General features: G+C 30.1%; 3 protein-coding genes across 4 annotated transcripts in view; 1 reads left to right on the forward strand and 2 right to left on the reverse strand.

Moving 5' to 3' along the window:
* The window catches only part of LOC136983079 (cytochrome P450 3A9-like), a 52,075-nt gene that overhangs the window by 15,522 nt on the left and 13,328 nt on the right, over positions 1–23,225 (reverse strand). The gene's annotated exons all lie outside the window — the stretch shown is intronic.
* LOC136983021 (uncharacterized) lies at positions 5,667–8,190 on the forward strand. Of its 2 annotated transcripts, none has more exons than XM_067279630.1 (7): positions 5,667–5,748; positions 5,942–6,058; positions 6,134–6,228; positions 7,218–7,335; positions 7,424–7,512; positions 7,935–8,036; positions 8,111–8,190. In XM_067279630.1, exons 1-7 carry the CDS (start codon positions 5,685–5,687, stop codon positions 8,147–8,149), a joined length of 624 nt encoding a protein of 207 aa, XP_067135731.1. In that variant the 5' UTR covers positions 5,667–5,684; the 3' UTR covers positions 8,150–8,190. The 2 variants fall into 2 exon arrangements, with proteins under 2 accessions (XP_067135731.1, XP_067135732.1); XM_067279631.1 differs by having other exon boundaries at positions 5,993–6,058.
* Positions 15,208–21,899, reverse strand: LOC136983023 (uncharacterized). The gene is made up of 4 exons (XM_067279635.1): positions 21,840–21,899; positions 15,981–16,078; positions 15,665–15,836; positions 15,208–15,588 (listed from the first exon to the last, which is right to left on the reverse strand). The coding sequence occupies exons 2-4, from the start codon at positions 16,066–16,068 to the stop codon at positions 15,486–15,488; spliced, it is 363 nt and encodes a 120-aa protein (XP_067135736.1). The 5' UTR covers positions 16,069–16,078; positions 21,840–21,899; the 3' UTR covers positions 15,208–15,485.

A 23,225-nucleotide genomic window follows, 5' to 3' on the forward strand; every position in this document is an offset into this window, starting at 1 on the left:
TTCACTCTGTTCGATCCTTAATAACTCCTGTGATTTTTGTCAAACATTTCTGAAATTTTGCAGGAAAGTTTGTGTATTAGGGGGATTGACGATATTAAAATTTGGTAATTACAGGTCGAGAAGGTGGGGAGATAATGGGGGTCGTGTGTATTTCCAGTCGATGTCGGACTTCATGTTGATTTTTACTGCTTATTGGCATTTACAATTTTTTATAAAAACCATCTTTACTCTCAAAATTAAGCTTTTTGCCATTTTATAATAGTTAACAATTTAAAAAATGTTTTTAGTAAAATATGATAACAGATGGCACCACCAGATTTTGCCGAGAAAGTTAAACAACTTGCTGGTGAATTTTTTTTATTTTCTTTGTTCTTTCAATGTTTGAGTATAATAATCGCTTTGTTTATACATCTGAACCGACATAACTTTATTTTCATGCATATTGTAAATACTAATATCCAATTTTTTTCTTATTTGATATATCCTTGTTGCTCCAATACTCCTTGATTCTAAATGTATACCCCAATCATATATAGCTCATAAAGTTATTATAATATTTAATAAATTTTATTATAATTAGCTGAGGGTCCAGTGAAAATCATGGGAGAAATTTTCAAAACGCTAATTTCCAAAGTCCAAAATTTCTCGTCGAATATCGAATTTTGGAAATTTTAATTCTGCGTAAAATGTGTAAAATCGATACGAAAAATAATTAAATCAACTTATAAATGTAAGACTGTAATTTGTTCAAGTAAAAAGAAAAAAAAGGGTAAAAAGCGGGTTTATCAGTCAAATCTCCTATTCTTATTAATCTATCTTCTGTTATTATTAAAAAATAAGTAAAACTGGTACGCCTCGTAGATGGAAAGTGTGAAAACTGTATATTCTCATTGGTGAAGGAAACCCCTTCGCTGGCTGCACTTTGATCAGGAATATTAAACACATGGTTACTTACTATATTTAACGAATTAGTTGTCTAATTTGCTGACAAAAGAGTACATTGCATCCAGTCTCATATCTTGTATTAGTTTATGCTGATACCATTATAACTCCGTTATCAGATTCCCTGTTAGCAGATAAGCAAGTGAAATATGTAAATATCAGATCAGTGTTGCTTTAACTGCAAAAATTGCACATTTTTACATCACTCTGAAAGGGCGTTTTTTGTAAGATGGATAAATAAGATATTTATTTGAAAAGATAACACTGTATCAGCAATAAAGTTGTCCCACTTACATTAAATTCAAAACTATAATAAAATATTGGATAATTTTATTTAAATACAATACTGCTAATAAACAGGAAGTTCAGGGTGCATACTATATTTATTTATTTATTTATTTCGTTATTTTAACACTGAAATAGTTTTATTTAAAAAATTACCTTTAATCTTGGCTTTCTTTTGATTTCTTATCCATTTCTATCAGTTAAATATATCACTTTCCCCTTAATGATGATTTTCTTCTTTTTCATTTCTACTTGTATACCATCAATATAGTTTTCAACAATGGAAACTTATTACTTATTTATGGATGGAGTTTTGAAGTTTGGTGGGATAATAAACATCTTATATTCTTTCTAATGCAGTGCCAAAATAATACATAGCTGGTGAAGGATATCCGAAAATCGATTTTTGAAATATTCTCTAATGTGATTGGTATATTCTTTAAAAGATATTGCATTGTTCCAAGAATAAACTAATGAGAATCTCCTATACAAAATAGCTATAATTTCGAACATTTTAAAAAATATAATAGAAATGCAAAAATTATATATAAATTTTAAAAACCATCGAAAATTTTCATAATAAAGAAAGAAAAATTAATAAAAGAATTAGAAAAAGTAATGGATATATTGGTATTTATATATTTGAATTAGAAGAAGAAATCGAATTTTTGAAAAAAGAACTCAAAGTTATGGAACACAAAATGGAAGAAATGGAAACATTTCAATATGTCGATGGTAACATAACAGAATTAGAAGAAGTAATTTGCGATTTGAATCAAGAATTTAAAAATATTAAAAGTATTAGCGAAGATTTGGAAGTCACATTTGAAAATGAGAACGAATTCTCAACGAAATATTGGAAAAATAAAGCTGAACAACTTGAAATTAGTTTGAAATATAATCAAGAAGAAATTAATGTTTTAAAGGAAAGATTGGACTCGATTATCAAAATTATTGGAAGTGATCAAATTTCAGAAGTATTCGAATTTAAAGAGTAAGTCGAATTTAAAATTTTTAAAATCCTTAATTAAATTTATAAAATTATCACAATATATTAATTCATTATCTCGTTGCCTTAATATTTTGTTTAATCATGATGAGCGGAGCCTTCCAAACTTTCCACAACTTTAAACTATTTTTCACTTATTTCCTATCTTTACACGTCCTCTTTAATCTGATCCATCTGTTTGTGGATCTTCTCTTTGACTTTATTGTCCTCAATATAAAATTTAAAAAATCAAATTGATAATATATTGATTCATAACATTAAAAATTAGTAGATAGTGTTACGTTCGGACACCTTTGCGGTGTATGGATTAAAATGTAACACTTCGTAGTACGTAAAATCTTTAACGTTTTGAGATTTCAGATGTTTATGGTAACGTAATTGACATGCCCATTCGACTATACCATTTTTCTTTCTTGTTGTTTTTGTTAAGTTATGGCAACGCAACATTTGGGCGATCTGCCTAGTATGATGCCTTCCGGGAGGTCTTTTAAGGCAAACTGGTCCCTATTTAGGCGTTACAGACGTGGAGAAAACCCGGAAAACTTCACGTGGCCAGACCTCCGAGCGAGGCGCGAAACCACGACCGAAATTCCTCAAACAATTACACAGATTTCCCAAAATTTCCTTAAGTAATTTATATGTACCGGACGCACGATCTTCCATTTTCGTCTTGAAACTATTTTTCAAATACAAGGAATTCGTAATTAAAGTTTGCAAAGATATAACTCGGAAAATAAGCATAATGACGTCATACTTTAAATTAAGACTTCTTCCTTTCCTTCCTTTGGCTGATAGAGGAGTCTATTGCTTTTCGCTTATACTCCGGAAGAACAAGAAAATGATCGCTCAGCGACCGAAGAGTCGGCCTTATAGAAGACAGCCAATCCGAGAAGACAGATGAGAGGTCACGGATGCGACCAAAGTCGGCCTTTTCGGAGACGGCCACCGCGAGAAGGGGAGATAGGAATGCCTTCCGGAAGGACTTGGGGAAAGCTGGCCGCTATTCAGGCGTCATTGGCAAGGAGGAAAACCCGGAAAAAACTCCTGCTGCCAGCTCGTCCGAGTGAGGCGCGAACTTCCGATCGAACTCCGGTGTTTAGTCCGGAGTCCACTCGGCCAAATTAAGACTTCTGTGGAATTTTATTTAAAACAAAACGATTTAGTTACAAAAATGTCCGCTAGGGCAGTAAAAGGCGCTACAACATTGTAGTGTCTAATTCAAAATGTCTCAATATTTACGGTATACAGTGAGGTTACGCTCAATTTTCATTGTGTATGCTGTTGCGATTTCAGTTTAGTATTTCGTCTTTTATTTATTAAATTTTATTGTAATAAATATTATTGTATTGAATAAAATATAATAAAAATTTTCTAAAGAACAATTCTTTTCTGAAATTCTCAATATTTCCGTTTAACAGATAATTTTTTTCAAATTTATAGAAAATTCCTAAAGATTGTCAACATTACTGGACATGATTCTAGATTTCTTCTCCTTGCGCAACTAACCTTTTATGTGACTATGCAAGAGTTTATTTTTGACCTCCCCCCTACTTTTTGGAAGAAAAAACAAATACTGTAAAAATAGTCAGTTAATTTTTAACATTAACTAAAAACATTACGGAAATCGGTCACCACGGCGCAAAATTGAAAATGAAAATATAACACTGAATTATTTTTTGATATCTCATTCTAGGGTCTCCCTTTGTCTTGGGCTCTAAACTTATGCACCTGCTGCACCTGCTTAGTTTTGGCAACAGCCCCTCTATTCATAACGACTTCTAGAGTTCTGTCCGGTAGAAATATGTTATTTCTGAATACAATACCAGAGTGCACAAAGTGACACAAATACTATTGAATGACTTTTGACATTTTAGATACATTCTGTTAAATTTTTCTACAGGAAACCTGTAAATTTTGTATTTCAAATGTACTCTTGCAACGATATTGATTAACGGAACAGTTTACCGTTTGATGTCGCTAATTTCCTTAATCTCACTGAAACTGTCAAGTCTACAAAAATGTCTACAAAAATCAAATTGATAATATATTGATTCATAACATTAAAAATTAGTAGGTAGTGTTACGTTCGGACACCTTTGCGGTGTATGGATTGAAATGTAACACTTTGTAGTACGTAAAATCTTTAACGTTTTGAGATTTCAGATGTTTATGGTAACGTAATTGACATGCCCATTCGACTATACCATTTTTCTTTCTTGTTGTTTTTGTTAAGTTATGGCAACGCAACATTTGGGCGATCTGCCTAGGGTGATGCCTTCCGGGAGGTCTTTTAAGGCAAACTGGTCCCTATTTAGGCGTTACAGACGTGGAAAAAATTAAGAATATAGTATTCCATTTACTCTTCACACTTTATCCAAAGTGTGAAGAGTAAATGGAATACTATATTCTTAATTTTTTAAATTACGCAACCAATGTTACATGATATTGTATACGAAAATTTGGGGATATTTGGGACAAAAATTGGGAGCATTAGAATACTTCCAATGATTTGTTCCAAGTTATTCCATTTGGCATTTCTTCTCAGTGTGGGTTCAACTACAGTGGTTTGGTAGTTTTTGTTGTATAATTAAAATATATAAGTCAAGCAGAAGAATATTGCACTCTTTCGCTAATAAAATATTAATGCATCAGTGGCTTTCCCCGTACAACAGGGGAAAGTAATCTTTGTAAATATCTGCCAGAAGCACGTGGCAGCCGAAAAGAAAACAATATTGATAGTACAAATATGTTATGAAATATTTAAAATATTTATGAAATAATTTTTACTTTAAAAAAGTCAAGTTTGAATATTTTCTGACTTTTCTGATGCTATCTTCAAGAAGTTTAATGTTAGCATTGATTAACTCTGAATTATAATCGCGTTATTGTTATATCAATGTATAAACTTCGTATTACAAATGAAGATTCAAGATAAGTTCAAAAGTATGTAATCTTGCAATTAAAATAAGTAAATTTAAACATATTTATCTAATTTCAGAAAGGATATAAGTAACGAAGATGAAATGAAAAATATAAAATTTGGAATATCTTATAACCAAGAAGAGCAAGAATTTAATAACATCGACGAGAAAGTATACAAAACCCCAAAAAATTTTATACTTAACGAAGAAAAAAGTTTCAAAACTTTCGATAAATCAGTTCAAGATATTGATATAGAAAATTGGAAAGTAAATTACGATAAATCGAGTTCTGTGGATAAAACTGAAATGTTAAAAGCAACTAAATATCATTATGATCCTGAAGAAAAAGTGGAAGAATTCCAAATAAAATATTCAGAAGAAGCAATTGAAAAATATAAATTAAAAATTAAAAATATGGTGCTTTTAAATATTTAATTTTAATTTAATTTATTTTTAATTATATTTTATATATCTGAATATTGATAATTTAATTTATTAGGATAAAAGGTCAATTAATAGATGAAACAATGCAATTAGTGAATAATTTACAACAGATGCAGTCGGAATTACATACCCTTTACAAACATAAAAGTAAAAAAACTTAAATTATTTTTATTGATTGTAAAATAAATTTTTTAGAATTAAAAATTAGTGTCGAATATATAAATTCCCCGTTAGACATTAACAAGTTTATTACTATTTTTTCAATATTTACTACTTAAACATATTTAATATTTTTTATAAGAAAATGTAGATAAATTTAAATATATTTAAAAATTTTAAGCATCTTTACAAACAGAAATTAAAGAAAAAAATAAACAAATTTATAAATTAGCTTGTAACGTTGAACTTGCAAGTGATAAATCTAAAAAACATATTGATGAATTAAGAAAAGAAATTGGTAAGAAAATTAATTCCAAATCTTTATCATTAAAATGATCTATCTTATAAGGAGGTTAATTTAATTTTTTTAAAGATTTTTTAGCTCACAAACACGAACAAAGAAGCGATATTGTTTTAATATTATGGACCGGCTACTTAGAAATGAAAGAAGCTTATGATGAGATAAAAGTATCTTCTTATTTTTTAGATTTATAAATAACTAATTTTATATTTTACAGTTTTTAGTTATTAATATAATAAAATAATTAGTAAAATAAACTTAACAGCGGGAATTCCAATAGTTATACAGCTCAGTTAGAAACTTAAACAATTAAAATAGAAACACACCATGTGAGATTATGGTGGTGTTTCTATTTTCTGTAATAGATTACCGGTATATCGTGATTCTGTCCAAAGAAGTTTCCCATTAATCTATGATCCAAAGTTGGTGCTTATGAATCGATGTGTAGCATTAATCGCTATGATTAACGGCTTGTGGACGGCTGCAAACCGTAATAATCCATATCATATAGCCAATAATCTCATAAAGGTTTTGAGTACTTTGAGACAATTAGTGCGTTTTGTTGGCCAGCAGCAAAGTAAATCAATGAAATAGTTGGTTTTTTGTTAAATAGACTATGTTATTAACTTGTTTACTTTGTTGCTTATCAAGGAAACTCATCTAATGCTGAATTGTTTTAGGAGCGCACAGCCTTTTGTAGATCATTCTTGTCAAGTACTATTAAGGTATTATGTGAAGGTATCAGTTATATACAATTGAATCTATGAAATTACTTTAAATGATGTTACATATATTATATATAATGCTTATTTAGAATAATTTTTAGAATTTTGGGGTCTAAATTTACATTTCTAATTTCAGTATATTTCTAATGCGATCTGAAAAGTTCCTTTGGGATCATTAATTGATCCTATTAATGTTAATTATTTATATGTTTGTAAGACAGATTTTATATTCTAAAATTGTTTTTGAATAGAATATGATTTGGAATTGAATATATAAACATTATTAAAGACGTTAAGGATTTATTAAGAATTGTTTTTAACATTTTATTTGCAAACTAAAATTATTCTAAAATAAAATCTAACGAATTTTTTTTAATTATTTAGATTGAGAATCAATTTTAATTATTAATTTTATTAAATATTTAATTAAGAAAAGATTTTTAGAATATTCAAAAAGAGATGCTGATGATGCGCTCAAAATAGTTTTGGAACAATTAAACTACTATAAATTAAAGTTTGAGAATTTTATAAATAATAAATTAAATTGTGGTGAGATTTTTTTATTTTTGAAATCGAAAAGAATTATTATTTCGCTTCGAATTAAATTATTTAAATATGTCTTTCCCCTAAAAAACAGCAAACGAAAAAGAATTATTTAAGAAATTGGTAGAAATTTTGAAACAGAAGGTCAAAGTTGAAGGTCATTTATACAATTTAATGGAAGATGTAAGTAAAAAAAGAAAAAGAAAAACAGTGGAGTCAAATCTCCATATAGTGTCCTTCTAAATAGCTTATGTAGAACTTTTTATTGTATTTGTCAGCTTAACGCCACAGTCCATTGCAGAGTCGTAAATAGTTGCTCTAAATCGAAATTTGACTATATTTATAAAATCTAAGAAATAAATATACAGCAAAACCTTGTTTTTGGGTCACCTCAATTACGTGGCTATCTCGCTTATGAAGCAACTCTGAATTTTCCTTAAAACTATATACAGTAAGTTTTAATATAAATGAAATTCTATCAAGTCCCAATTGGGTGTGTGACCGGAATTTGTATATTCCCGTAGGTGGCTACATAAAAAGAGGTTTTACTGTATATAATTACTAAAATTATTTTAATATTGACATTTAATTTTATAAAAATTCAGAGAAATAGAATTATTTCCGAAAATCAAGTTCTAAAAAGTGATAACAAGAGATTATATTTGGAAATGCAACATTACAAAAAAATCGCAAATCTTTATCATTCGGCAAGAAATTTATAATATTAAAAATATTTTTTTTAAATTCTTAAATATTTCTTCATATTTGTTTTTCTTTTTAGGATCTTGTTTTACCGTCTAAATCTACAGACATCAAATAAATAGTTTGAAAAATACTAAAAATATCATATAAGATACTGGATTAGTGCTTGATTTATAAAGGAACAAATTAAATTAAATGTAGTTGGAATAAATAATAATTGTATTATAAATTGTAATTGTAATTTTTTTTAATTCAAAATTTTATTGGGATGTTATCTGCACAATGATCATTGATTTCTTTTTATAATAAACCAATAATAAAATTATTATATTAACTCTATTCAACGTAATTGCATTTATTCTTAAGAAGTAATTTATAAAATGTGAACATTTAGTGTTTTAATAGAATTAATAGACTAAGATTCGAATATATCCAAAATTAAAATCAAATGAAATTACAAAAGCGTAAACAGTTGACGGCTATAATGGCTTTTGGGTATTTTCATTTTTTTTTGTTTTTTGTTTGTTGTAGTATTTGTCTGATATTTACAGGTTCATTTCTACAAGTGTTGAGTTTCTGGATAAACAGAAATTTGTGACAAAAATTTATATGAGAACTTTCTATAGTGAAATTTTACTGTGTATTTTAATTGCAGACCCTTTATAAAAGTCTGCTTCACTTTTCAGTTGTTCTGTATTGCGATGGTTTTAAGCCATGATGAAGCATGTTTGACGGCACAATATTTACGAATACAGTATTTATTCTAATTATTTCAAAAAGAAAAAAAAAACATGATTACAATAAGAAAAACTTGACAACACTTACGTTACCGTGTTCAAAATGAATTGTTCAAGACGAAACGAAAGACAGGCTAAAATAACACTGGATGGGTTAGAATTGGTGTGAACTACCGTTATCTGGGAAGCCTCATAGCATCTGATGGAAGGTGTGAAAAAGATGTGACATCGGAAACTGCACAAATAAGTAAGCGTTATACAGAATGAAAGGAATGCTAACATCGCATAACATATATGGATGTCAAGAAATATCTCATCAAAAGTAATATATGGATCATTTATACGATTTCCTAACGTGGATATCGGGGAAAATACAGAGGACAAACAAAACAACAAATCTTTGAAAAATGCTGCTGGAGGAGAATGCATGAGTAGCTTGGAAACCTGTCTATTAGACAATTTTCCAGTCCAAGCTACTTCTGCATTCTGCATACAGGTTTCAGAGAGAGCAGAAGCATTCTGAATTTTGTATGAATCTTATAACTAAGCCTACTATATTTGCTGTACAATACTAAATGTTCTGTTCATTTTTTATTAAAATTACAGTCAGGTTTATTATATATGCTGCATTATACTATACATCTGCTGTCTATGTTGTATAAAACTTATAGTTAAGCTTATAATATATACTTTATAATACTATATATGTGGTCCATATTGTATGAAACTTACAATTGAATCTACTATATATGCAGCATAATATCATATATGTGATGTCTATTATGTATGAAATTTACCATTAAGCACACAATGTATGCTGCATAATACTATATTTGTTATTTTAATTTTGTATTAAACTTACATCTAAGCCTTCAATATATGGAATAGTCCCCACTCAACGTAATGAATTATTTGATCCTTTAACTATCGAGTGAATTTAGGATGTAGATGATAGATATGTAGCTGAATGCCAAACTGTATCCCCCGATTTTGTTATCATCAGTTTTCTGAATTGCCTCCCACTACGGAAGCAAATTTAAAGACGTATTCACGTTAAAAGCCGATGAAGCACTAGCCTTTCACCCGAAAGTGACTACAATAAGACAAAGAAGTTCGACGTTCGCTACGTAATTTAACCGACGTCCATGTTATACTCTTTTGTATCTGTTAGCTTGCATTTAGTTTCTGTATGTTACGTTACGTTGGCTACATAAATATAACAACTAATCATCCAAGATAAATTAACTTTATCAAACTTTTATATATTGAGTTGCATATTTATCACGCAATGAAAATCACATAATTAACGAATAATCATATTTTCGTTACTAATACTCGATACTTATGAATATCGGCATGCTCGTTCCGATAATGCATCTCTAGTTATGCAGATGTAATCCACACTTTATCTCCACAGATAAGACAATAACCAGCATTAGAAATTATAGAAATTATGACATCAATCTACTATATAAAACTACTAGCAGGTAGGCCCGGCGTTGCTCGGGCAAAAGTAATGATAGAGTAGATTAAAATTATTACGTTATAGTTAACCTTACCCGTTCTCACAGAATGCAAGAATTGGGTGCCCCTGTTTCTAGACTAATTAGAGAATTGTTAGATGGTTCTAAAAATATGTTCGATTTTCCCGCAAAAACTAAAAAAACTGCATCTGCGTCTTGCACGTCGCTTTCTCTTAACAATTCCATTGTTACTTAACACTTCCATTGTTGATGGAAGTGTTAAGTGACAAGACTTAATCCTGTCCCTCTCCCCTGTGGGGAGGAATTTCGAAAAATCCCTTTTCAGTGTGCGTCCTCGTGACGTACCCTAACTGTGTACCAAATTTCAACTTTCAACTCCTCACCGTTTGGGCTCTGCACTGGTTATTATTATGTTGGGTTAAGTTAGATATACTCGGTTAACACCGGTGGCTAAGTACTATGCCGGACCAAAGTCAAGGCATAGTAACCAAAACAGAAATTAAAGAAGTGTATCAGTGTGTGTGTGTGTATTCAGGAATTTTCTCACAATATGACATGTATTCAATATAGTGGCCTTCTGTATTATGATGTATGTGTTTCTATTCAATTGCTAACGTGCCCAGGCTTTTGTGTAGTGTGTGTGGTATCACACCTGTAGAGGAGAGAACAACAGGTACAATAAGCACCCTATCCATCCTCCACAGATGCCTTATTTCCTGGGCGAGTTCTGCGTACTTGCTAAATTTTTCAGTGCATGTGTTTTGTATATTGTGAGTGTTTGGAATGGATATGTCTATAATGTATGTGATTTTATTGTGTTTGTCAATGAGTGTGATGTCTGGTCTGTTGTGGTAAATTGTTTTATCTGTGATTATGGCTCTGTCGTAGTACATTTTGTGCCTGTTGTTTTCCAATACTGTCTGTGGAATGTATTTGTAGTATGGTTCGTGGATGTCTGCTAATTTGTGTTTCTTTGCAAGCTCTTGGTGTATTATATTTGCTACTTGGTTATGTCTGTGTAAATAATCTGTCTGTGCCAAGAGCTTGCAACCAGAGGTGATGTGTTGTATAGTTTCTGGCATGATGTGACATTTTCTGCATGATGTCATTTGTGAGTGTTGCATCTTTGAGTATGTGTTTTCTGTAGTTTTTAGTATTTATGACCTGATCCTGTATGGCAATCATAAATCCTTCCGTCTCCCCAAAGAGGCATCCCTGAGCTAACAAGCTGTTTGACGCAGTTTTGTCAACAAAATCCTGGGCCAGATCGTAAGGATGCCTGCCATGGAGTGCCTTTCGAGCCCACGATTGCTTAATGGTGTCTATGCTTTTTATATGTTGTGTTGTGTCCATATGATGTGAGTGTAAGTTTAATGGTGTGTTATTCGAGTCTGCTAGAGTTACTGCTTTATGTAATTGTGATGTTTCTTGTTTTTTGTAGACATTATTATTATGTAGACAGATTATTATTATTATCATTATCATTATTATTATTATCAACTCGCCTCGATTATATATATAGATTGTAGAACGCAAAATAATTTATTTAAATTTCATTGATATTTATTTGTTTATAAAAATATTTGTTGACGTTGATCTTTCATGCGTTTTACGTGTTGGCAAAATACAGATTAAAATATACTTTTGACAAAAATTTAAAAAAATTTTTCTGTTTAAATTTGCATTATCAAGAAATAAAGCATATTATAAAATAGAAATTAATATAAAAAATACACCTAATTCTAAAAGTTTAATTATCTATTTTAAAAAAATATTTTATAAATTACCATTAGTTTAACAATTTTTCTATCAAAAACGAATAACACTATTAAAATATTTCTATGTAAAGTCAGAAGAAAATCAGAGTTTTTAAAATGTTAACTAATAGTTTTCTTGTCCGTAGTCGCTAGTTACAGTTTAGGTTCAATTAGGTTTGGGAAATTCTTTATTTTAGCCGAAAGATGGGGAGGGATGGGAGTTATAGCTATGGAAAATTCCTGCATTTACTTGTTTAGATTTGATCTCCGACCAACCAGAACTTCAGATTAACACCCTATCCGCTGATATCGATTGGAAATTCGTTTGTTTCTTCTTCATCCAGTCTGGCTGATTTTGTTTCGGATCTAATTCATTCGTAATTGCCAAAATTCAGCCTATATTCTGTACAAAATCCAATTTGCTTTTGTTTCTTATAAAATTTTATGGTTTGTTTTTACGTATTAATTAATAATAAGAAGAAATTATGATAAGCAATAAACAATACTTATCTTAATTTAAATTTAATTTGTATACTACTACTTTTTATGTATTAACAGGACTTATTATACTGGAAAATATCTGCATTCATATTTTCCAGTATAATAAGTCTTGTTAATATATAAAAAGTACTAGTATACAAATTAAATTTAAATTAAGATAAAAAGGACACAAAGGCGTAATAATTAATGCTTATCATATTTGTTATTATTACAGTTATTAAGATCAAGAATAATTTATTATTGAATTCTATTAACGAAGTTTTTTCCGTAGTTCTTGTAGAATAGAAACCATTGAAGACCTGAATATGAACAGAGTGAAAATCTGTACAATTTACAATCGAAATTTTACAGTGAATAAAAATCATTTTATTTCGCAACTTGATTTTTGCTTATGATTTAAATGATCGATTTGTGTGAAGTTGAAACAGTACTAAAATAATTACTGTATTATTAAACATTCTTATAACCTGTATATGCTGTATATACAGGGTGGTTATAAATTATTGAGCACATTTTGGGGAAAAATAAAAAAGAAAAGTAAAGTGTTCACATGAATGCTGTTTCATTTAATAGGCCATTAAAGAAAATATTTTATACTTTAAATGGATTCCATATGAACTTCATGTGTAGCACATAAAATATCCAGGCGACATTCAATTTCGCATCACGTGTTACAGAGCATTTCAGCAGTTATTCTTCCATTGACTTCACCAATTCGTTTTTCAGTTCTTCAATGTTGCAAACGTTTGTTGTGTACATCCTGTCTTTGACAAATCCCAAAGAAAGAAATCCAGTGGTGTAATTTTGGAGAATCGAGTTGCAAGCCAATCAAACATTCAGGAAAATTTTCCTGAGGGTAGTACCGATTAATTAACCCCAGTGTAGAGGTGCCCCATGTTGCTGGAAGTAAATGTTCAGTTGTCACTATTCAATTTGTGGTATCGCGTGTATAATCCTACAACATATCAAGGTATGTGATGATAATCACTGCATTCTTTGAAAAAACGATTTCTTAATTTTTTATCACAGTGTCACCTATATTCAGTCAAGGTCAGCACAAACTTTTACAGCTACTCTTATCATCTGAAACAAAACAGAAATCACTATATGTTCATTTTTATTTCGTCCTCAATAATTTATAATTACTCTGTGTATGTAGTTTGAAAATTGTGCGAATTAAAGGGAGCAGTTGTTACTCTGACTACACTCAATAATATTGTTTCATCGCATTAGAAACACAAAAAGATCCTTTCACTTTATAAATACTATTAAAATTTCAGACTTATACGTATTCTTAGCAATTTCAATGCATGTTGTAGTCTCGATAAAGTGAAGTAGTAGTAAAAGATGTTCTCAATCTTTGCAATTATGGTGTTTATTAGCGATCTCACCTATCTAGCCGTTATTCGGGACCAACAATCAGTGTTCAATGGTTTTATATACTCGGCCTGTTAAATATTTATTAATTTAAAAAAAAAAAAAAAAACGCAATGGACCATGTACTATGTACGGTTTTCTAAAATTTTCTTATCTAAATTCTATTGATTTATACAGTATTTATGGCAAATATCAAAGAATGTATTTATTTATTTTTTGTTATTACGCATTTTGAAATTATTCCAAAATCGCGTAAAAGTATCATTATGATATTATAATTCGTCACATTCTTTCACGTCTTGTTCTGTGATGACTTATCAAAAGAAGGAAAACGATGACCCGAAAATCTACCAAGCATCTGCTTCAAATTATGCAGCACCCATTGAAGTAGGACAGAGTAGAAAATTGTTCGAGATTCAAAGACGAGAGATCGAGAAGATGAGTGTTGGTTATCACCTGGGAGGCGCAAGGACTATAGAACTGGGATGACAGAAGAAAATCAACAATTGATTAACATGGATAGGTCAAAAGTGACAGATTTTCACAATGAATAAGAAACTAATATAGGAAGTTGTAATCCTTTCTAAATCCCTAAATCTAAAAACAGATCACTGTCACAGAAGCAAAAAAAAAAAAAAAAAAAAAAAACATAATTTGGATGTTACTGGGCATAAAATTCTGCAAAGCACACTAAATAATCTACAGAATCTGCGAATTATTTTTGATTCAAAATTGTAAATTTATATGAATTTCAAAATAAACATTTCTATATCCATAACATTTTATTGTGTCCGTGTTTATTCTGCTTGCTCAGTGTATTAGGTACTTTATGTGTAGCACTAGGTATACTCCTTTTGGTTGTAAACGGTTCCCAGCCAGGCATCATGAGATCCCTTCCAGTCTTTCCTTCTCACCTGTACTTCCCCCCTCTTCCCCCTGCCCGCCTCCCTCTCCTTTACCTTTATTCCTCCGTCTATCCTTGGCTATACCAGTGGGTAAGGCCTTCTCTCTTTACCTAGTATCTAGTATCAATAATATTTACAATCCAACCGGGGACACCTGAATCAGTGAAAATGGGGTCTAAAACTAATTAAACTTTGGTTATTTTTTAAACATTTATTTCAAAAATTATTTATTTATTTATTGATCTATAAATTAGTAATATTATATCAACGTGTTAATAAAATTGCTCTTTTTAATGATTGATTATTCAATCAAATACTGTGTTAAAAATAGGCGAAACCGAGGACAGTTCCCGAAAATCAGAAACGTCTGGTCACCCTATCTACTTTAAAATTTATCTATTTTTCCCCTAATTACTTTCAATTTACTAATTTTACTTTTATTCAATTTATAATGATATACAGAAAAAAAGGAAGCATTATACTTTTTTAATGTTGGAAATCGTGGGCATAACCAAAGAGGTTCAATCAGCCTTAAATCGATTTAAATGACAGCCAGTTTTTGATATTTAAAATACTAATTATTAATATTGAATTTATGATTTTGTTTACTTTTACATAATATAAATGTTTGAAATTATACGCCAAACCAAATATTTACTCATATGAAAATACAATATTATAAAAGATAAATCCCTAAGGACAGACGATTCTTCCCTTGCAGCATTCAGGATATTTGCCTTTAATGCTTCGAATAGGACAAATTTTTCCATCTTTTTCTATAGTTGATACACCACATCTAAATCAATATAAGAAATTTCTCACATTAATCATGGATTAAAAATAAACATTCTTCTAAAAATATCAATATTTACCCCAAAATTTCAACGTATGCGTTTTCATCATAAATGGGCTGAATTGTTCCATTTTCTAACAGTTTATAGGTTATAGGATTTAAAGGTGCACTGCATATCCAAGCCTCACATTTTTCTTCTTCGTAATAAGTTTCTTCAGATTTGATTAATTTTCCTTTAATATCACATTTTCCTGCAATATTTAATAGCTCTTATCAAAATTGATTTGTTCTTTTCCATTAAATTACATATATATGATAATAATTAATTTTTGAAATATTTAGAGAAAGCAGTGACTTTAAAGTAATGAAATACAGTATTAATATTTACAACTTACCATCAACGTTAGGAACTACCATCCTTGCAGTATAACTGTTAACTACAATCAAAATAGACATCAGACAAATTAAAGTGAAGGAAATCATTTTTCTTTTTCTAGAAAATAAATAACTTTATTATATTTATGCGATGCGCTTCTTGTCTAGTCTTGTGTTCAATTATACGAGCGCTAAGGTGGCTTTTTTTTCGCTAGACTTATTATACCATCAATAAAAAGGAGGACAAGCTTTAGAAAAACTTTTTATTTCTTTTAATTATGCATTTCGGACAATGATGTCTCTTTTCAACTCTTGTGCTACAACTATACAGGAAAAATTACATACAAGTTAGCATAATGCAGAGATGGCGAACCTTTTTGAGTCCGCGTGCCATATTGTAAGCATACTTAGCTTTAAAGATGTTAATGCGTACCAATGTATTAGACTTCGAATAATGATATTTAAAGAAATTAAACGAATACGCTTTAATTTGAATAAATGTAAAAAATCTGATTGAAAAAAAAGATGATCAGGTGATAAACAGAAAGGATGATTGAAAAAGACAGAAATCATATGATACATTACGTGCCAGATGATTTCTCTTACGTGCCACTTTGGGCACGCGTGCCATAGGTTGCCACCCCTAACATAATGTATATAAGTTAGCATAAATTTATTGTAATGTTACAAAATTGTAAAAGATCGTTAGGAGACTTACATGGATTATGAGAAATCCACGAGTTGTGACATTACATAAAATATGGATGGCGATTATTTATTAACAGGTAAAAGCTAAAATAATGATAAAATTGGAAATGATTTACAAAAGGGGAAAACCAAACAACATAGATGTAAAAAGTTTTAAACTTACTGCAAACATGGCGGCATGGTACTGTACATAGTGTTGGAAAAACACCCCAGTATACTTGACACAGTGCTGAGTTAAGATTATAAAATTTGGGAAATCGTGATCTTGGTTACGGTAAGAACAATAAAGAAAAAACCCTTTGTAACAACCGGTATGATGAAATGAAAATAGTGCACCGTTAAAATAAAAGGGACATAAGAAGATTGTTTTAATTTACAGTAGAGTTTTACACGATTGGATGGTCCACAAATTGTAAGTGGGAGAGTTAACAGGATGCATCAGAAAGGCATCATCTTGAGGTGGGAAAGGGGAAGTGGAAATGAGACGTATGAGCACCCAGCTGGGTACTGTTTGGTAACGATGCACAGAGTTTACGAGAACCTGCTATGCTTTAACACATTATTTAACCACTACCGCCACCCCCTTCTCGGCTTCTCTTGGTCAAGTATGGGTACCAAGTTTCATGTAACTTTTGACCGATATTATTATTCATCACATCATTCATCAAAATTCCATACGAACAAAATTTATTTGAAAGAATCAAATCTATATCATACAATTACGGCATAACCTTAGCACCAGAAAAATTTCCTTGTTTGAATTACAAGATAAACCCAAATAATAATAATAATAATAAATTTCTGAATACAGACACACACACTGATAAACTTCTTTAATTTCTGTTTTGGTTACTATGCTTTGACTTTGGTCCGGCATAGTACACAGCCACCGGTGTTTACCGAGTATATCTCACTTAACCCAACATAATAATAATAAATGGGACTAAAAATCGTAATTTACAAACTCAGTTGCAACTGCACTATTCCCAAATCTTATATAGGTGAAACTGGTAGAAATCTGAAGGCCCGGTTTAAAGAACATATCCGCGATTAGACATAGTATTTGTAACTCAGCTGTTGCTGTTCATTGTAACAACAAAGGTTGTCAAATCATAAAGGAAACTGTAAAAATTGTCAAAAAAGAATTACCGTATATCTCGGCGGATAAGACGATAGTTGAATCATAAAAGGCTCCGAAAATCTGGGGTCGTCTTATAAGACATACAAAAAATTAGATTGAAATTTATATAAAATAAAACCATTATAGAAAAACGGACAAACCGTAATTATTTACTAGTAGAGAGTAGGGTATGTGCACAAAATAGAATAGCTCATACGACGTTTTTGTGAATAGTCAAGGGATTACCCGAATGCGGAATCAGTGCGAATGCTTGCAACAATCGCAAGGCAGTGCTGCCAGATGCAAGAAAATAAATTTGTTCATTTCAAAAAATTACCGATAGAACGTAATTCCGTATACTCTATACAGTATTATTATTCAGGTGATGATCGCTGATCTAAACTAAATTCACAGGCCGTTGATAGTTTGGGGTCGTCTTATAGGACAGATATAAGCTAAAACTATAAAACTTTGACGAAAATTTATACCTCGTCTTATCTGTAGGTCGTCTTATCCGCCGAGATATACGGTACCTGTACATACGCAAAAAAGGAGATTTGATTCTTTCAAATAAATTTTGTTCGTATGGAATTTTGATGAATGATGTGATGAATAATAATATCGGTCAAAAGTTACATGAAACTTGGTACCCATACTTGACCAAGAGAAGCCGAGAAGGGGGTGGCGGTAGTGGTTAAATAATGTGTTAAAGCATAGCAGGTTCTCGTAAACTCTGTGCATCGTTACCAAACAGTACCCAGCTGGGTGCTCATACGTCTCATTTCCACTTCCCCTTTCCCACCTCAAGATGATGCCTTTCTGATGCATCCTGTTAACTCTCCCACTTACAATTTGTGGACCATCCAATCGTGTAAAACTCTACTGTAAATTAAAACAATCTTCTTATGTCCCTTTTATTTTAACGGTGCACTATTTTCATTTCATCATACCGGTTGTTACAAAGGGTTTTTTCTTTATTGTTCTTACCGTAACCAAGATCACGATTTCCCAAATTTTATAATCTTAACTCAGCACTGTGTCAAGTATACTGGGGTGTTTTTCCAACACTATGTACTGTACAGTACCATGCCGCCATGTTTGCAGTAAGTTTAAAACTTTTTACATCTATGCTGTTTGGTTTTCCCCTTTTGTAAATCATTTCCAACTTTATCATTATTTTAGCTTTCACCTGTTAATAAATAATCGCCATCCATATTTTATGTAATGTCACAACTCGTGGATTTCTCATAATCCATGTAAGTCCAAGTAACGATCTTTTACAATTTTGTAACATTACAAAAAATTTATGCTAACTTGCATATATTATGCTAACCTGTATGTAATTTTTCCTATATTGTTGTAGCACAATTGTTGAAAAGGTACATACGCAAAAAAGGAGATGGTATGAACATTTTAAGATACTCAAAGAAATAAAAAGTTTTTCTAAAGCTTGTCTTCCTTTTTATTGATGGTGTATAATAAGTCTAGCGTAGAAAAAAATCCACCTTAGCGCTCGTATAATTGAATTTTATTTTAGTTTTCAGTATTAATTATAAATTTGTTTACAATTATAAAGAATTGCTTTTTATTCTACTCAGTTACGCGTAAACAATAGCGAATTTACATATTTGAAAGCTAAAAACTAATTTCAGAAACTCCCTGATATTTCTCTAACATACATATGATTAAAAATTGCATATAATTTTTGTTTAATTAACTTATTTTTGTTTAAAAATCGCGTGAATTCCGGTTCAGACGGAAGTTCATATACAGGGCCTTAGGTTTTGTGTTTTCCTTATCTAATCTCGATTTTTATCCATTTAACTCCATTCTCAAGATTAACGAAGGAACGAAGTGAGAATATATAAATTTATAATTTGGAAATTGCAGTCTAAGTCTAATAAAATAGAAGAGAATGGCAACACAATCCGCATAGTTAAACGTCATAATAATTTATGCATGTTAATACATAATCTGTATAGCTCTGTTCTATCATTCCCTCTACAAACGTGAGCATTTTAGATGTATAATAATTATATTTTTATATTTTCATAGTAAAACAAATATCTTTTGATATTTCAGGTTTAAAAAACTAAATAAAGGAAGGAGAATGAAATTTACTGTTATTACCTGAAATCTTCCTGCCATTCAATATCAATAACGGTATTTTAATATGAAGGCTTACAACATACATATATACAGGCACTCCTCACTTAACGACCAAGTTAGTTCCTACGACTCGGTCGATAAACAACCGTTTTTATTTGTTCTAGATAAAGAAAAGGTCGAAAGGATACTCCAATTCGATAATTTGCATCTCACATTTTTCAAAACAAAAATAAAATCAGCAAAGTTATAAAAATGGTGTAACGTACCAAAAAATGACTGTTCATTCATATTAATATTTTAGTCATCGAATCCTTGAAATGGGATGCACGATAAAGTACAAATATATAAACAAAATGTGGAAATTACGGACGTGTAGTGAGTACTAACCAACTGCAGGATTAAAGAAAAAGAATAGAAAAGGGAATTCCCCTCTCTGGAAAGCCAGTCGTAAGTCCGAGAGGTCGTTAAGTAGGGGTAGCTGTAATTAAAACAAATTAGACACGTGTAATTACAAATTTTAATCTGTCTGATAAACTTTATTCTTGTAAATTAAACAATCTTTAGAATAATTTTGTATTTATACAGAGCTACACAGAACTTTAAACATTTTACATTTCAATGTAAAATTAATCATAAGTGGATTAAATCGTTGAGATAAGGAAACTCCCAAAAGTGGTGCCTTCCGAAAAGACGTTTAATGGGAAACAGGATCCCTATTTAGGTGTTAAGAACGTGAAGAAAACATGGAAAACTCTTTGTCAATCCATTACTGAGGCGCGAATCTGCAATCAACTCCCAATGTTCAGTGGTTTAAAGTTTAGATATAAACATACTAGGCAAACACATTTTCAAATCATACTATCTAAAGATCATTTCTTTTTTCTCAATTTTTTTATTTTATATAGATATTTTTATATTTTATTCTCACAACATTCTCTGTTACTCTACAAATCTTTTTCATCTGAACCAAATTTGGTCCTTTGTTATTAATTTTTATAATTATATTGTTATTAGTCACCATTAAAATTTTATTTTAATATTTCACATACCAGTTTCATATTTAGAATAATAAACATAAATCATATTTTATTAGAGATCTCAAAATCATATTCAGTTATTATCGTATCGAATTTACAGACATATTATACTAGATGAAGTAAGAGTAGGTGGACAGTAAATGATGGCGTTTGACAACGTAAGTGATGACGACAAGGAGACAGAAAATTTATTTTTTTTAATAAAACAATTAATATGTTTGAAACGAGACAAGAGTAACAATAGTATTAATTTGTCTTTAAATTGTACTCAATTTTCATAATAAATATCTAGAATTATTTATTTAACTATCATTTAAAGAAAAATAGCTGCAATTATTACCCTGTTTCGTTTCAAACATATCAGTTATTTTATTAAAAAAACAAAATAATAAATTTTCTGACTCCTTGTCATCCTTTTTAATGTCAATGTTTTTGGGTTATTTGACTGCTAAGAAGGTTACTCGTTATTGGTTACTAACCCCAGGCCTTTTACGTTGTATTTCTAACACATTTTCGAACAACAACGTTAATGTCTATTAGAATAATATTAAAATACATCGGATGATAGCAAATATTAGTAATACCTTATGAAAATAAAAATAAACAGTTGATTTTTAACGTAGATTCGCCTTTGTTGGTAAGTATACGTGAATGAAAAATTGTAGTGAACTTGTGATGAATGAAAATTATTAAAATTTAATTTAGGTTTTAAAAGCTTGGATTAGGGAAAATACGAGTCTGATTAATTAAATTATTATTAAATTATTTTAATTTAAACTACAACTTAAATTATATATATAAATGCATAAACACATAGCCTATTCGTGCATACATACACACACAAATATAAGTTATATAGAGTTTTTTTAACTTATATAATGCTAAGATTATAAAGAGGAACTTACCAAACTTAATAGCTTGTACGACTACAGAGTTGATTTGAATAAAATAAGTAAGCATCGCATTGACTATGAAGTTTAATGTTACTCATCTTATGATTTCATTTCTAAAATTGTCGTCATACAACATTTCACAATTGAACTTTAACTTTTATTATTTAGTTTTCCGAGAAGCAACCATTTCTTTCATTTATTTATTATATTTTGAATACAATTAGTAAAGTTTGAATAAATTTTAAATATAATTTAACAGGAATTAAAATTATTAATTGAAATCTTGCATTACTTTTCGTAAAATACTTTGTATTTTAATTTATATTATATAAAAAAATCTACTAATTTTTGTTAAATAAGATATTAATTTTTCTTTTGTGTTGATACTAGTGTATTTTATGTATTACTTTTTTATAAATTTACTTTTGGTAATATAATATAAGGATGTAAACAAATAAATTTGCACATGTTTCCAATAATTACGTCATTATGGCTTAATGGTTTCCAGAGACTCAATCTAACAACTTTAAATAAAAAAATTTAAATAATCAAATAATCGAGGAATTAAGTATTTATACTATTATATTTTCACCCTCATTAAAATAAAACAGAATTCGCAATTAATTATGAAATACGTTATATTTTATCGACTTTATTGGGCTGAAATTTGAAAAAAAATTGTAGACCCATAAATTTCCACTGTCATCCGTCCGTCTGTCTTTCCTTAATCTCGATAATGAACTTTCAAAATAAAGAAAAACATAATTAATAATCAGCATCATTTCAATGTCTGTTATATGATAATGATTGCTATTACAAGAATGTTGTTTGTCTAAACTGATAGAAAACATGAAAATAAATGGTTGTTCAATAATTCTGTCAGTAATTCAGTTTCGTTTTAAACCATTTGTTAATACGAATTTACCGGTAATTCCGAATATGATTACCGAATTACCGGTAATGTAATACCCGGTAAATTTGCAATCACTAATTGGAACTTCATGAGCTTTCGGCGAACAACATACACTTTATTCTTGCGGAGTTGCAAGCATTAAATCTGTCAAGTACCAACATAATCAACTTAACCGCCAATACACTAGGTACTAAAATAATACTCTAACGAGCAATTATTTATTGACATCGTCACAATGCAAGCCTGCAACTTTAAATCATTTTTTAAGTGAAAAAATCACGTGACTTCCGGTCCAGACCAAAAGTTCATATATAGTTAATCGGGGCCTCCGGTCTTTAAGTTTTTCATATCTGGCCTCAATTGTCGTCTACGTAACTCTGTTCTCGAGTTTAGTGGACGGTCGACAGCTGAGAGACATACAACAGTGGGAATGTATAAGTCTGCAATTTGAAAATTACAGCTCAATAATATGCGCACTAATAATA

Source organism: Centruroides vittatus, unplaced genomic scaffold (genome assembly GCF_030686945.1).
Source record: "Centruroides vittatus isolate TY-2023 unplaced genomic scaffold, ASM3068694v2 contig_875, whole genome shotgun sequence".
Taxonomy (NCBI): Eukaryota; Metazoa; Arthropoda; class Arachnida; order Scorpiones; family Buthidae; genus Centruroides; species Centruroides vittatus.

Coding starts and splice junctions, on each gene's coding strand:
- LOC136983021 (XM_067279630.1), top strand. CDS start 5,685: ATGCAATTAGTGAATAATTTACAACAGATGCAGTCGGAATTACATACC. Junction 7,513..7,934: donor TATACAATTTAATGGAAGAT/GTAAGTAAAAAA, acceptor ATAAAAATTCAG/AGAAATAGAATTATTTCCGA. Junction 8,037..8,110: donor TCGCAAATCTTTATCATTCG/GCAAGAAATTTA, acceptor TTTTCTTTTTAG/GATCTTGTTTTACCGTCTAA.
- LOC136983023 (XM_067279635.1), bottom strand. CDS start 16,068: ATGATTTCCTTCACTTTAATTTGTCTGATGTCTATTTTGATTGTAGTT. Junction 15,837..15,980: donor GGTAGTTCCTAACGTTGATG/GTAAGTTGTAAA, acceptor TAAATATTGCAG/GAAAATGTGATATTAAAGGA. Junction 15,589..15,664: donor GCATACGTTGAAATTTTGGG/GTAAATATTGAT, acceptor ATATTGATTTAG/ATGTGGTGTATCAACTATAG.